This window comes from Auxenochlorella protothecoides (assembly GCF_000733215.1).
Source record: "Auxenochlorella protothecoides strain 0710 unplaced genomic scaffold scaffold90, whole genome shotgun sequence".
Classification (NCBI taxonomy): Eukaryota; Viridiplantae; Chlorophyta; class Trebouxiophyceae; order Chlorellales; family Chlorellaceae; genus Auxenochlorella; species Auxenochlorella protothecoides.
Genome location: NW_011934476.1, coordinates 153,184 through 166,664, shown reverse-complemented (window position 1 = coordinate 166,664; position 13,481 = coordinate 153,184). Strand labels below are relative to the sequence as shown.

The window sequence follows — 13,481 nt, the reverse complement described above, 5'->3', positions numbered from 1 at the left end:
CGCCGACGGAAGGGGGGGGGGGGTTCGATGCGAGGGCATCTGGCAGGGCCCTGGATATGGCTTATTCGGCGCCTGCGGAGGGTGTGCAAGGTGGCAGTTAAAGGAACACAGGACACCGAAGCTATGCTACGCCTGCTACACCTCTCGCCGCACCCACTTATACTGGTGGGTGTGCAAGGAGGTGTAGCAGGCGCAGCATAGCTTCGATGTCCTGTCCTCATCTACCGATACCACCTTGCACACCCTCCGCAGGCGCCGAATAAACCGTATCCAGGGCCCTAGCGGATGCCCCCGCATGAACACACACACACACGCGGGCTTGGGCACGACAGTGGCCAACGCCAACAACAGTTGCCTGACCGGGGGGGGGCTGCGTATAAACGCTCGGCCAGCTTGTTGATCGCCTGGTGGCGCCGCAGGTTGGCTTGGAGGCCAGTACTTGGAAAGGCTTCGCCATCGTTTCAGCCAGCCCCCCCGCAGGCCTTAGACAAACGCCGTCACCCGCTGAAGCTTCGCGTCCGTGCTCGCCGTCTTATGCGTTTGGCACCTAGGGAAAATGGTACATGGGAAGAGTCGGCATCACCTCGACGACTGCAGAGCCGGGGCATTGCAATCACGACAGGCCAGGAAGTTCACCGATGATACTCCCTTCCAAGCACACTGGCACCACTCGAATGTGAGTGCACTGCACAGAATGCAGGGCATTGGCATGCCACCTCGCAACGGTGTCCTCGTGCTGGCATTGCTTTGCCCAGGTATGGGCCACCTTGGAAGGGCAAGCAGTTGTGTTCCCATGCCAGCCGACCGCGGTGAACATGGCCGCCTGCCCAGGGTCCACGCCGTAAACCATGTGGATGTCGACTGCATCAGAAAAGGGCTCAAGCATGCAGTGGGGGGAGGTAGGGCACACCACCATGTCCACCGGTTATCTCCAGGCAACCCGGCCCTGCCACTGGAGGGCCAGCCTTAAGATTGAGGTACTCCAGAGGCAACAGTCCTGGACCTCCCTGGTCGCAAAGCAGTGCGTCCACAGAGAGCACGGTACACCCAACATGGCCCTGGTAAAAACTGTGCCGCATGTCATCCCCCACTTGATCGGCTGAGACCATGCACTGCGAGCAGCTCGCCAATGGCAGAGCATCTTGCATTCGCTCCCATCACGATTGGGAGAGTGGCAAGAGGCTGTGGACTGCTCCAATGGGCAAGTGAAGGCCAAGGTGAGCTTGTATCTGCTATGAATCCCAACCCTTGTTATCAGGAAGACCAGCATCCAGGCAGGAAATGTGTTGTTGGGAGCCATATCGGGCCTAGTGAGGGCGACGGATGAGAGGGTTCCCGCAATGGTCACCAAGCTGAAAAGCAGGACACCGAGCACGATCAATGTGAGCGGACTGCCTCGAATGGCCATTGCAGCCGACAATCTAATCATTCTTAGACATTTACCATAAGAATCTGCCTTTATTGGTGCGATTCCATCCTCGACTGGCCACAGGGAGGCGTCGGCGAGGGGTAAATACTAATCCAGCCTAGAAGGCCCCCCGCAGCCATATAAAGCGATGAATGATGCTTGCATGTATACTTTGAACATGGGTGTGCCCCGGTAAGGTGGTGGACTGGGTCTTGGAGCATTGTCCCGGGATGGCAGGAGTACACCGTCCCGGGAAATCGCAAATCTAATCTCTGCAGGGTGGAGTTGCATGAACTCTCGACTGCGCATTGTGAGTGCCTAGACTGCACTCGGAACTTTTCGGATACCTCATCCATTGCCATCGCCATGCAGACTACACTGTCGGGCCTGCGCGCACCGAGTCACGGGCTCGGTGTGCAACGCTGCCGTCCACGCCAGACTATGCGTTTCGCGGTGCATGCCAACACCCGATGGAGCCTGGCTCCTCGCAAGCAGAAGAGCAAGTTCTTCGAGGGCGCCTCCGAGGAGGTACAGCTTATTGGGGAGTCGGGTGCGCATCGCCTGCGCTCGGACCCTGGGAACAGTGCTCAGAAGGTGGGTTGGTGAGGATCCGCATGCGCCCGCAGGGTGGATCGGTGAGGCAATGGCAGATGATGTCAGCCCTCCCTTATCTGTCCAATCAGCCCCCTCCATCCGCCCTTCCAACACGTCACCCCTTCCCTTCCAGGATGGGGACGAGACAGTGCTGGAGGCTGGCGGCATCAACATCCTCTTTGAGGCGGAGGGCGCCTCCCACCCTGACGACTCCCCCTCCGTCCTGTACGTCACCGATGTCGACTCCGACCTGGAGATTTACCTGGACGGCGCGGAGCTGAAGAAGGGGAAGCGCACCAAGGTCAAGCCTGGCGCCAAGCTGGACTTTGGTGACGAGGCCAGTTATACGGTGGGAAAGAAGAGCATGTGGGGGAAGAAGGAAGGGGAAGCGTACCTGGTGGCGGTCCATAGTGCCGATGGCCATGGCACTCCCTGCAATCTCAGGTGTCAATCTTTCCTTCCCAGATCCTGCGCAACGTCGCCACGCATGCCTGATTGGATGCCACCCCGGCGCGGGTGCAGCTTATTTGCTCCCCTCGCGAGCGGGCATTCGGTGCATGCGCCGAACTGGGACGGGGCGGCGCGGGGCCCTGAGAGCACTCTGTTCTTCACCAATTCCCTTGACACCCCTGAACCCGGCCAAATGGCCTTGCCCCTCCGCTCTGCAATTGGAATGGTTCTGCATTGCACTGCCCCTGGCCTCTCTTCTCTCTGTAACCTGGCGATGCAGCGTGACATGCAGTCTCAGGCGTCGACTCACAGAGCAGCTCAGACTGGGACCCATCAGGCGTTGACCTGGGCCGCAGCGGCCGCCTGGGTGAGGGAGGCCAGGCTGACGGGGATGCCCGGGCCCATGGTGGAGGAAAGCATGGCGGCGCGCACGTAGGCCCCCGCCCCGCCCTTGAGGCCGCGCGGCCTGGCCGCCAGGATGGCGGCCATGAAGCTTGCCACGTTCCCGGCCAGCGCGGCGTCGGTGAAGGACACCTTGCCCAGCCCTGCATGCACCACGCCGCCCTTGTCCGCCCTGGCTCCGCGGGTGCAAGGAAGGAGGAGCGAGTGGGTGGGCAGGTATGGAAGCCCTGTCGCGGGTCCTGGGCAAGGTTGATCTGCCCACATCACCCTCCTGTCGAACCCCTTCCTCCCACACGACCACGGCCCACCCTCACCCATACTCCCCAACCCCAACCCCGAGCCGCCTGCCCTGCCATCACCTGAACTCCACCTTCCCCCGCTTCAGCGCCGCCACCGCCTCGCCCACGTTGGCAGTCACGGTACCCAGCTTGGGGTTGGGCATGAGGCCGCGGGGCCCCAGGATCCGAGCCACGCGGCCCACCTTGGGCATCATGGAGGGCGTGGCCACCGCCTTGTCAAAGTCCAGCCCGCCCCCGCCGGCGATGGAGGCGATCAAGTCCTCGGCTCCCACCACCTCCGCTCCTGCACAGGTGTGTACGGGGGGGTTCTTGAGCGCCATGTCTGCATGTCGCGGAGTTGCGGACTGCCAAGGTGCCAGTGGCAGTCAGTCACGCCTGGCGTATCTTCTGGGCAAGCTTGCGCCGAGGGGGCCGGGCGACGCACGACGTCAGCGTCGCACCCGGACCCATGTCTCCCCTCCACGCCAGATGTTGAGACCGCCTCCACTGGCTCCCTGCACCACCAATCCCCCCACGAAGGCCGCGATTTCCAACGCAGGGCCACTTTCCCCTGCAGCACCTGCTTCGCGGGCGGCGATGGCGTCCTCGCCGCTGGCAAACACGGCCACGCGGACGCTGCGCCCCGTACCGTGCGGGAGCTGGGTGACGCCCCTGACCATCTGGTCGCCCCGCCGGGGGTCGATACCCAGAGTCAGGGCCAGCTCTACCGTCTCGTCGAACTTGGCACGCTTGGAGGCCTGCAATTGTTTGGGTGTGTGACAGTGGACTGCGAGAGGATGCAGGAGGAGGTGTGAGGGTAGGCTGGCAAGGGGAGGTTCTCCCAAATTATCGCACAGGCGCCTGTGGGTCTGGCTGGGCAGGCACCCACCTTGACACGGGCGAGGGCTGTTGCGAGGGGAATAGGAGCCATTCGATCCTTCTTCTTGGACTGGATCGTCGTGGGGAAGGGTAGACCATCCAGGGTGCGGTAGCCTTGAGGTGGGGGCGTCGCCTCGGCGGAGGGACCCGCACCGGAGGTCGAGGCGAGGGGGTCGGCAGCATCCTGTGGTTAATGGTTGAAATCAATCGACAGTCTCCAAAGGCAAGAATGCACTTTGGGTGCCCCAGCACCAATCAGACATACCGTGGCAAAGGCCTGCATATGCCTTGCTCCTCGGCACAGCGCGCCCCGACTTTGTCGCAACATGGCAGCCGCACGACTATGTGTATATTATATCGATACCAGACCCGATGAGTCTCCTGATGCTCGTCGTTGTGGGCCTGGGTAGATGCCGAGCTGCAGCCACGACGGCACACACCCTGAGAGACTGCAGGAATCGCCCCAGAGAACGTCCCGGGGTGGCAGGCTTACTTGATTAGGATTTATCTCAGAGACACGAATATTGGACTCAATGCTGCTGTACATTTGACCTATTCTGGAGGGGCAACCAGTATTTCGCCGAGAGACATTCCGTGTTTTCCTGGCATGTGATTGGCTGCCAACTGTAATGCCACCCTGAGGAGAAATGGGTCCCGGTGCCACTATGGCTAGAATTCTTTGTCATCACCTCGAGTGGCAGTAGCACGGAGGTTTGAGCGCCGATTACTCTGTGGCAAGCAGGAACAGATATACCATGGTGTAGATTGGCCTATGTAATGCTGACCAGTTCTGAATGGTTCCGTGATGCCTGGCATTGCGATAGCAACGGGGGGGTTGCAAGCAACAAACTTTCTTCTTTGTCAGGCACATGAGCAATTTGGGAGGACCTGGGGTTTTATCTGGTCTTCTGATTATGAGGGTCTAGCACCGGTAGCACGTTGGCAGGAGGTGGCGATCATGGCGGGAAGAGGATTCGGGCGTTTAAACGCGGGATGTCGAGATGCCGGGTGCTGTCACAAACGTCACGCCGTAAGGCTGTTTCGTACAAGGTGGATCGCATCACTTACGCACATTTTGCCCATTGAACGCTGCCACGATGGCCACCAAGGCCCCGGGCCCGCCCAAGTCCACGACCCCGTCCTCGGGGACCACGGCCACTCTTCGCGCTCTGTACAGTGCCATGCAGTCTATAGAGGTGCGAGGGCAATACAGTGTTTTAAATCTGTTATGATCCCTCAATTTCATGTGGGCTACGCAAGGACCATACCGCTCCACACACACCCCTGCATCTCGCAGAACCGGCTGGGAGGCGGGGAAGGAGTGGAAGGCTTGTACGGCTCCATCACCTGCACCGGTACGCAAAAGGTGCTCGCCGCCATGTCCAAGCACTGTGGCTTGGACAAGGACTCCGTGCTGGTGGACATTGGCGCGGGCCTGGGCAGGTGAGGCTCTCGACGATACCAACTGACGTGCACTGGCACCACCTGTCCTGGTGGTGGTTCGTTGGCGCCCCACCCATGATCCCATCCCCGCACTCACCTCCGCACCCCCGACACCCCCCTCCCATGCCAGACCCCTCTTGCATGCCCTGATCGAACCCGGGGTCAAGGCCACCCATGGCGTGGAGCTGGACCAGATCAAGGTGGACAAGGCCCACGCTTTCCTCAAGCAGACGGCGCAACGGCTCCAGGCCCGGGGCCTGGTCCGCGCTGACATGGTGCTGCCCACCATGCAGTGCGCTGCCATCGAGCAGGTGTGAGGGGGTGCATGTCGTGGGCTGGGCATGGTGCTGATCTCGTTGCGGATTCCAATGCAGGGGCAGATGACGTCGCTCGGGTGCCCACTGCAGGTGCCAGTTGCACATGCCACCCCCCACACCCCACCACACACAGGTGGCCCAGCTGACCGACTGCACGCACGCCTACTCCTTCTGGGAGGGCCGTTCCCCCCCCCGGCAGAGCTGCCTTCGGGCGCCTCTTCCGCTCCAGCCCCAGCCTGCGCGGAGTTGCGGTGGTCCAGCGCGCCATGCGCACCGACCCAGAGGCCGCCATGGCTGCCATGGGCTTCGGGCCCCTGCTCCTCAGGGCCTCCTTCCCAGTGTCCATGTCGGGCAGCGGCCGCAGCTTCACCGCCTACATCTTCCAGAGGTCGGATGGCGGCTCAGAGGAGCAGCAGCGGAAGGCTGCCCCCAGTACCAGCGTGCAAGAGGAGGTCCCAACGCCCTGCCGGTCCCAAGACGACGCCGTCGTCCCTGCAGAGGAGAGCTCGGGCTTTGAGACCAGGGACCGACCGGACGGGGCCCTAACCGCGCGCCAGTCACGGGCGAGCGCGCGGCGGACGGCTGCGGTCCATCCCTCGGCCGACGAAGAAGGCTGCGTGACAGGGCCCCCGCCGCTGGGCGGTAAGACCGGTGCAGCCAGGTGTGAGGGAGCGCCTCCCCAGCAAATCAGCGGCCGTCCATCGGGTGCTGACGCGGCAGCGCCCATCCCCATGCCCATGCCGCCGCAGCACTCCGCGGAGCTCGGCGTCACACAGCTCAGCAGGGCAGCAAGCACTGCTTCTGCATCGACACCAAAGGCTCCTGCCCCATCCCCCATCAAGCAAGCCAGCTGCCAGAGGCCTGGAGTGATGAAGAAGGTTTCGCCTGTCAAACCTGCAACAGCTCGTCAAGGTGACATGGAGTGGTGGACCTTTGTGACAATTCTTGTTGACTCCCTCTGCAGGCAGTGCTGCAACAACGTCCAGTTTGTATGAATCAGCCCTTCAATCACACCAACTTCTCACTCAACAGGACGCCTGCCTTCGCTCCGCCGTGCCAAGCCATCCATGGTGACCACCTTGAACAAGGCTTTGCCTTCGAAGGATGTCGTTGCCAATGCTCGGGAGGCTGATGAGGGTCTGCGCCCTCGCGCTGCCAGGGGGCTCGCAGCAGCCCTCAGCAGACATTGACTTCATATGACAGCCATGCCCATACAATATTACCCATGACATTCTGGCCAAGTAACCGCTGAAGACTGGACTCAAGCGTGATGCACCATGCATATGCATGTTAGGATACCCCCCTTGCTCAAAGCAGATGTAGTAGCATATTTCCGGGGGTGTCCTGGTATAGCCCTCAGTGCATTGCCCGGTCGCATGACGTTTCACAGTACGAGGTGTCAAAAGCGAAATCTGCTTGAAGCAGTTATGTACGAGAGTGGTCCGAAAATACCAGCCCCATCATGCATATATTGAACGTTCTCCCCAGCTGTGGGACCACCGGCATTCCTCTAAGCAATTTTCCATGTCATCAATCCTCCGCCGTGACCAGGACCGGTCCCGGTGATGGCTGCCTTGGTGCTGCTCAGCTGAGCCTCAGGACACCTGCTGGACATTTCGATTTGGAAATTATATTTGCTTCCCGCCTCAACTCGAGCAATCGCGGCATACCTCGGAAAGTTCAGCCTCCTTCCCGGAGGTTCGCCTTGTGCACGTGGGTAAGAGACAGCTACGCGGCAACTACGGGGACGGTTCCTCGTAGCCCGTATCCTTTGGGCTAGAAGAAGCCTCTTTCGGCACAGGATCGGCACCATTCTCAACAACTCTTCCAACTTCCTACTCCTCCATTTCCACCTTCCAACCCATCAAAACCTCCTATCATGTCTGGCTCCGGCAAGCCCATCTCTGAGCAGGCGCAGGATGCCCTGAACGCCGCCTCCAACAAGGCCGCGGAGACCTGGGACGCAGCCAAGAACAAGGCCTCCGAGGTGAGCTACGACACTCGATAACGCGATTGATAGTTCCGAACAGCATTGCTATGATGTCGGGGTGCGTGCAAGGAATTCAATGCGCGAGCCATTGTTCCGGCAAACAACGATCGCTCATCGCCTTTTAACCCCTTGCTTAATCTATTGCAGCTGGCCGGAACCGCCCAGAACAGGGCTGAGGAGACGAAGAACCAGGCCTCCTCCAGGCAGTCCGGCACCGGCGGCCTGATCGACGACGCCAAGAACAAGGCCAACGAGTTCGGCAACCGCGTGGGCGAGAAGACCACCGAGGCAAAGCACAGCCTGCAGGAGGGTGCCGACAAGGCCGCCAACCGCGCCGACGAGACCGCTCGCTGAATGTCCAAATTTTGATGCTGTTTCCCTTGCCGTGATGTAGTGTAGGATCCTGAAGTAGGACTGTGTTAATGTAACCTACACCAACCATGGTTGATGGTAGAAGGGAATCATAGTGGTGTATCTGGTATGACCCATCACAATTCAAATACACTTTGAATCAAATGAAATGTTACAACGCATAGTCTGCCTCTAGAAAAATTCGTATTGTTACAAGAAAGTCATCAGCATGGAACCACATGCCATGCGTGGCAAAAGTTTACAAACCATTCTTAAGTGGGGCCGATCCGCGTAGCGACCCTGTCAGCGAGCCCAGGCGAATACTCGACCCAGGGAGGGTTGGCTTGGGAGCATCTACCTCGCCGGCATCAGCTTTGATGGCCATGCGACTCGTAGACTGGTTGAGGAGGCCCAGGGAGACCAGCTGCACCCTCGACAGCATCCCAGCCCTGGCAGTGCCGGCATGGATTGGAGCACCTGAGAGCGACTCTCAGACATACGCAGAAGCACCTGAGAGCGACTCCCAGACATACGCAGAAGCACCTGACAGCGACCCTGAGACATACACAGTAGCTACCATGTGGTCGTGCTCGTTCCCGCTTCTGGTACAAGTTTGTCCCCCGGCATTGCCTGCATCAACCAAGGTCTCACCTCCTCCATTTAAACAAGCTCCCCCACCCGGGGCCCCACCTCCGCTTGAGTCGGTCCAGGGATGCCTGATACTCCTCCCCCAGCTCCGACTCGAGCTGGCGGACCTCCGAAGGAGTGATGCGGGCCACCCACTTCCGGTCGGAGCACCGCACGGGGACCACCCCCCTCCCCTCGTCCAGACTGTGCCCATCGCTGGTGCCATACTTGCCAGAGATCTCGGAGGGCGCGTCAGCGAACCTCACTCTGTTGGGTGAGGGAAACAAAGAGAGGGTGGGGGTGGCTATCATGGGGTGGCGGGGGGATGTCTTGCAGAGGGGTAGCCCAGCAGGAGGCGCCAGCTTCTCCTCCTTCCCACCAATGCCCTGGCCTCCCTGATTGGGAAGACGCTCGGCTGGGCCGCTCCCAACAAGACGCGCTTCTGGTCCCCCACCAACCCGCAGCCAGGCTCACCGCTTGGCTCTCCCTGTGGGGCTCTGCGCGCAGACACACTCCGTGCCGGTGCCCGGCTCCGTCTCAGAATCCGAGCACTCCGGCTCGCTGCTCCGCTTCCTCCGAGACCTGCCCATGATCGGGCTCATCTGACTGCCATCCCACACATGGTTCCTCGCATCTAAATGCACTTAATGAGCTGAAACTACGAAGCGCTGCTGTGTGGTGGCCGCAAGATATCCCTCCACGATATTTCAGAGCAGCACGGAATCGTTGAGACCAAGCCCGCTCTCCAGAGGTCTACGCACTCCTTTTTCAGGCACACCGAGGGATGGTCTTGATAATGCGGCAGATTAGTTATTGCAGTGAGCACTTGCTTACGACATGTGCTGAGAGTCTCAGCAAAATGATACTTGGGTCGTCGGATATATCACAGCATGCGGTTCAGGGAGCATGGACAAAATTGAATCTCCGACATGGAACCACCACGGCGTTCTTCATTCGAATGCAGGGGATCGTGGATTACATCTATACCTGAAAGGTGAAAGGGATTGCAACGCTCTATCACTCGGTATGGATCGCTGCGTTTTGGACAGGACTGCTTTGGGCATGAAGCAGGCACGGCATGGCCTGAGAATCTGCGCCATCCGCCCTGTCAAAGAGCGACAAAAATACATGACTTGCGCGCTCACATCACCATGGAGCTTGCCACAGACACTCAGTCTGGCACACGAGCAAGCTGTGAGTTTGCATGAGGAGGATTGTGGAGCAAGGTTTACAGACCAGTGAGTCGTTCTAGTTGGCCGCTGGCGCTCCGTGAGCCCTCATGCCCATGGATCCCAAGGCCTGCATCTTGTCGACATGCAGCCGCATCAAAATCTGGAAAGGATACTCTTAGATTGCATGGGAATGCCCACCTCGTCCTGTTGCACTCACAACACCCCCCCTTCCCTGCTACCTGTGTGCCAGACGGGAGCGGCTACACACCTTCTTCGCCTCCGCTTGAAGACCATGCCAGAGCGTGGCTCTGCGCTGTTAGACCCCGAAGCCTCCGTCCAGCTGTACCTGATGTCTGAAGATGGTGCGGCGCTGCTATGCCGACTCCCTGCGTTCTGCAGCAAAGCCGTGCGTAGGGTGTTGTGCACCAAGGTGAAAACACTTTATCGCAAGCTACCCTGTTGATGCTATTTCCTGCTGGACCCTGGCCTCGACAAGTTCATGCCTCATGTAGCTCTCTTTGCAATCTTCCCAGGCCCGGCGTTTCCAAGAGGGTGCCACGGATGAGGTGATTGCACGGGCTTAGAGGGAATGTGCCATGGCTCTTTTGGCTGACCGCAGGCGTCGGGCACCATGGATGCCCCGGCAGGCGCTGCCCAGGCCTGCATCCCAGTGTTGTGTGCCCAGCCCTTGCCCCGCCGCTGTCTGGCAGTGTCAGCGACCACTGCTGAAGGCTACCAAAAAGAGTCCTTGATAGAAATGGGAATTCTGGGCCACGTTCGCATCATCGTTCCCCCTGTTGGAAGGCGAACAATTGCCATCCCTTCCCCTTGTCCCCCAGGTCGAACTGTATGGTCCACCGCTGGGACGACTTCAAGCCTGCCTGCTGGGTCCTGATCGGGGGACTTGGGCCTGCGACACCCTAGAAGTGCAGCATGGAGAGGCCACAGATAGGTGACGCTGGCATGGAAGGAGTCGTTGAGCATCGGGATCTGCCTTTGGCGGCGATGCCTGTCCATGGCTGCTGGGCTGGGAGACCATGCGAAGAGGTGTTGCAGTCATGGCCGGCTTCATCCCTGACGGCCCCTCCCACATGCCCCCTCAACCATCACGCCCTCCCTCGACCCCAGATTCGTCTGCCGGCAGCGCCTGGGGCTACGTGGCGCCGAGTCGGCGGCCCTCCTCCTCCCAATGGCAGAGGGGAGTGTGCTGGTGGGCTCGCGCGTCCTGGACCCCGACGAGGCTGCCGCCATGAGAGCGGCAGGCATGCAGGCCTTCAGCTCCCTGTCCCTGCGTCTGGGCTGGGGCGGGGCCGCGGGGGCGGTCTCTGCCGTGGCCCTGACGACCCTGGCCCTGGGACCCGGGGCGGGCACGGCGGCCGGGGTGGGTGGGGCCGGCGGGCTCGTGGGTCTGGCTGTCCAGAGCGCTTACGTCGCCAGACTAGGGAATGGGGAGGGGAGAGAGGGCATGGCCGGCCTGCGGTCCCTCCTTTCCGGACCTGTGCGAGTCGCGCTGCCCGCACTCTTGCTCCTGGCAGGCTACAAGGCCCTTCAGGTCCGAGGCGGGATGTTTGGAGGGGCTCTGGGGGAAGGGCGGCGTGGAAGAAGCCGGGAGGTGATGGGGATTACGGGCAGATCAGGGTGGGAGTCACGAGGTGTACTCCATTGTGGTCGTGTGCAACGGGATTGAAGGAATACTGCATGGGCGTCCAGAAACCTGCATGTGCTGTGCCAGTGACAGCCAAAGGGTAGGAGCATGAGGCTCTCTGAAACCATGGTCATCCCTCCTCCTTTCCCCCTCCTGCATCCATGCCAGCACTGGGATGGTCTGCTTGACGTCACCCCCTCCACCAGGATCCTCTGTGTCCTGGGTGGCTACCTGGGCTACAAAGCGGGCGTCATCCTGGCTGCAGCGCTCACAAAGGATGCATGAAGAAAACCCAGGCAGAGTGTCCCTGATCAGCGCCGAAAGCCTTGCCTCACACCGATGCTCCCTCCATCTGGCTTCCCTGTATGAGTTGACATCTTTCTCTAAGAATAAATACAATCTAAATTGCCAGGCAAGGGATAGAGCCCCCTGCAGGGCAAGCTTATTTGTTGGGCGAAAGGGACCAGATGCAGCACCCCCGGCTGTCGTCCAGGGGGCATACTGGGAGTGTGGGGGTGAACGACGCTGACGCCGTGTGGCATTATGCCCATGATGCAGAACAGGAAAGGGGTTGATGGTGGCCAGGGGGAGGCATTGCATGAGAGGAGGGGGTCTGGGGGACGATACCGCCCTCTCCCCCTGGCTCCTGGTTCATGACCCGCCGTCCAGCAGCCCCGCGCCGTGCAGCGGCTGCTGCCCCGCCAGGCGCTGCGCCTCATGCTGCAGGGCCAGCGCGGCGGCCTCCTCCTCGCCGGCCCCACCCGCCAGGATGGAGCCCAGCTCTGCCTCCACCTCCGCCTCCACCCCCGCCCGCCCAGACCGCTCCCCCGCCGCCTCCTGGCGCCGCAGGTCGGCGACCATGGTGCGCGTGATGGCGGCGTCCACGTCGCGCTCCAGCGTGCGGGGGCTGGTCGGCTCATCCCCGGCGCAGGTGCCCCCGCTCGTCCCCGTCAGCGCGGCGGCGAGCTGCTGCGCCAGGAGCTGCGCAGCGGCGCGGCCCGGGGCGGGCGCGGCGGCCGGCGCCGTGCCCCCCTCTGCGCCGGCCTGGGTCCCCGCCGCGGGCTGCTGGCCCAGGGACCCCAGCTGCCGCTCCAGGCCCGTCAGCGCGGGGCGCAGCATCTGGCCAAAGGGGGTGGCCAGCACCTCCTCGGGCAGCGCCGTGATGTGGGCCGGGATGCCCTCGCCCACCAGCAGACGGGCAAAGTCATCGGAGAAGTTGTTGCAGTTGTTGTCGAAGAGGGAGTAGGCGGCGGGGGAGTAGCGCTCCGACAGGTCGGCCAGCAGGGCGTCGCGGGTGCCCGAGTCCAGGTGCGTGCGGCTGGGGTGGACCGGGGGGAGAAGGGTGGAGTGAGCCGAGGCGCGGTGGGCCTCACGGCAGCGTCAGAGGTTGCAGGGTTGGGCGGGCAGCACCTTGCTGCCCATGGACGTCTCCCCACTGCTCTGCCTCCCCACCCCCCCTTCCCGAATCCAAAGCCTCCTCGCACCCCAGCTCGATGACCTCGACCGGCGTGCCGCAGGGCGTGGTGCCTGGGGTGGCGGAGTTGATGCCATGCCCGTAGAAATACTCGGTGCCCCCTACCACGATGGAAGTATGCCACACACCCTCGATCTGAATGGGGAGCGGGGTTGGGCGTGTTCAAAAGGGACGATCATATGGATGTTTTGGGCAGACAGTCGTCCCTGTCTCCCACGACGCACCGTTTTATCCAGCAGCATCGGGCTGAAGACCTTGGCCAGGCCCCGGCTGAGGTCGTAGACATACAGCTGCACAGCCTCGCCATCGCTCATTCTGAAACCTTCTTTGTCCCAGATTTACGCCACGATACTAATACACAGTAAGAGGTCAGCTCGAATCTTCCCGCTTGCCTTCCTGGGCCGAGCATGCGTGCGGAATAGTCCAGAACGTCGTGGGCGCGCAACAATCG

The 13,481-nt window shown here is 61.3% G+C and overlaps 6 protein-coding genes across 6 annotated transcripts; 3 read left to right on the top strand and 3 right to left on the bottom strand.

The window, feature by feature from the left end:
* Window positions 1-1,774: 1,774 nt before the first annotated feature.
* On the top strand, window positions 1,775-2,497 carry F751_6518 (hypothetical protein; the record flags this gene model as incomplete). Its single annotated transcript, XM_011403746.1, has 3 exons — window positions 1,775-2,002; window positions 2,136-2,351; window positions 2,468-2,497. The coding sequence occupies 3 exons, from the start codon at window positions 1,775-1,777 to the stop codon at window positions 2,495-2,497; spliced, it is 474 nt and encodes a 157-aa protein (XP_011402048.1).
* A 288-nt stretch (window positions 2,498-2,785) lies between these two features.
* Window positions 2,786-4,558, bottom strand: F751_6517 (50S ribosomal protein L1; the record flags this gene model as incomplete). The annotated part of the gene is made up of 5 exons (XM_011403745.1): window positions 2,786-3,026; window positions 3,214-3,436; window positions 3,713-3,890; window positions 4,022-4,195; window positions 4,505-4,558. 5 exons carry the CDS (start codon window positions 4,556-4,558, stop codon window positions 2,786-2,788), a joined length of 870 nt encoding a protein of 289 aa, XP_011402047.1.
* A 550-nt stretch (window positions 4,559-5,108) lies between these two features.
* Window positions 5,109-6,641, top strand: F751_6516 (hypothetical protein; the record flags this gene model as incomplete). The annotated part of the gene is made up of 5 exons (XM_011403744.1): window positions 5,109-5,207; window positions 5,309-5,454; window positions 5,585-5,767; window positions 5,971-6,413; window positions 6,622-6,641. The coding sequence occupies 5 exons, from the start codon at window positions 5,109-5,111 to the stop codon at window positions 6,639-6,641; spliced, it is 891 nt and encodes a 296-aa protein (XP_011402046.1).
* Window positions 6,642-7,650: 1,009 nt separating this feature from the next.
* Window positions 7,651-8,115, top strand: F751_6515 (hypothetical protein; the record flags this gene model as incomplete). The annotated part of the gene is made up of 2 exons (XM_011403743.1): window positions 7,651-7,758; window positions 7,909-8,115. 2 exons carry the CDS (start codon window positions 7,651-7,653, stop codon window positions 8,113-8,115), a joined length of 315 nt encoding a protein of 104 aa, XP_011402045.1.
* Window positions 8,116-8,371: 256 nt separating this feature from the next.
* On the bottom strand, window positions 8,372-9,329 carry F751_6514 (hypothetical protein; the record flags this gene model as incomplete). The annotated part of the gene is made up of 3 exons (XM_011403742.1): window positions 8,372-8,561; window positions 8,803-9,006; window positions 9,214-9,329. The coding sequence occupies 3 exons, from the start codon at window positions 9,327-9,329 to the stop codon at window positions 8,372-8,374; spliced, it is 510 nt and encodes a 169-aa protein (XP_011402044.1).
* Window positions 9,330-12,207: 2,878 nt separating this feature from the next.
* On the bottom strand, window positions 12,208-13,344 carry F751_6513 (Desumoylating isopeptidase 1; the record flags this gene model as incomplete). The annotated part of the gene is made up of 5 exons (XM_011403741.1): window positions 12,208-12,303; window positions 12,415-12,537; window positions 12,700-12,874; window positions 13,041-13,165; window positions 13,255-13,344. The coding sequence occupies 5 exons, from the start codon at window positions 13,342-13,344 to the stop codon at window positions 12,208-12,210; spliced, it is 609 nt and encodes a 202-aa protein (XP_011402043.1).
* Window positions 13,345-13,481: the final 137 nt, after the last annotated feature.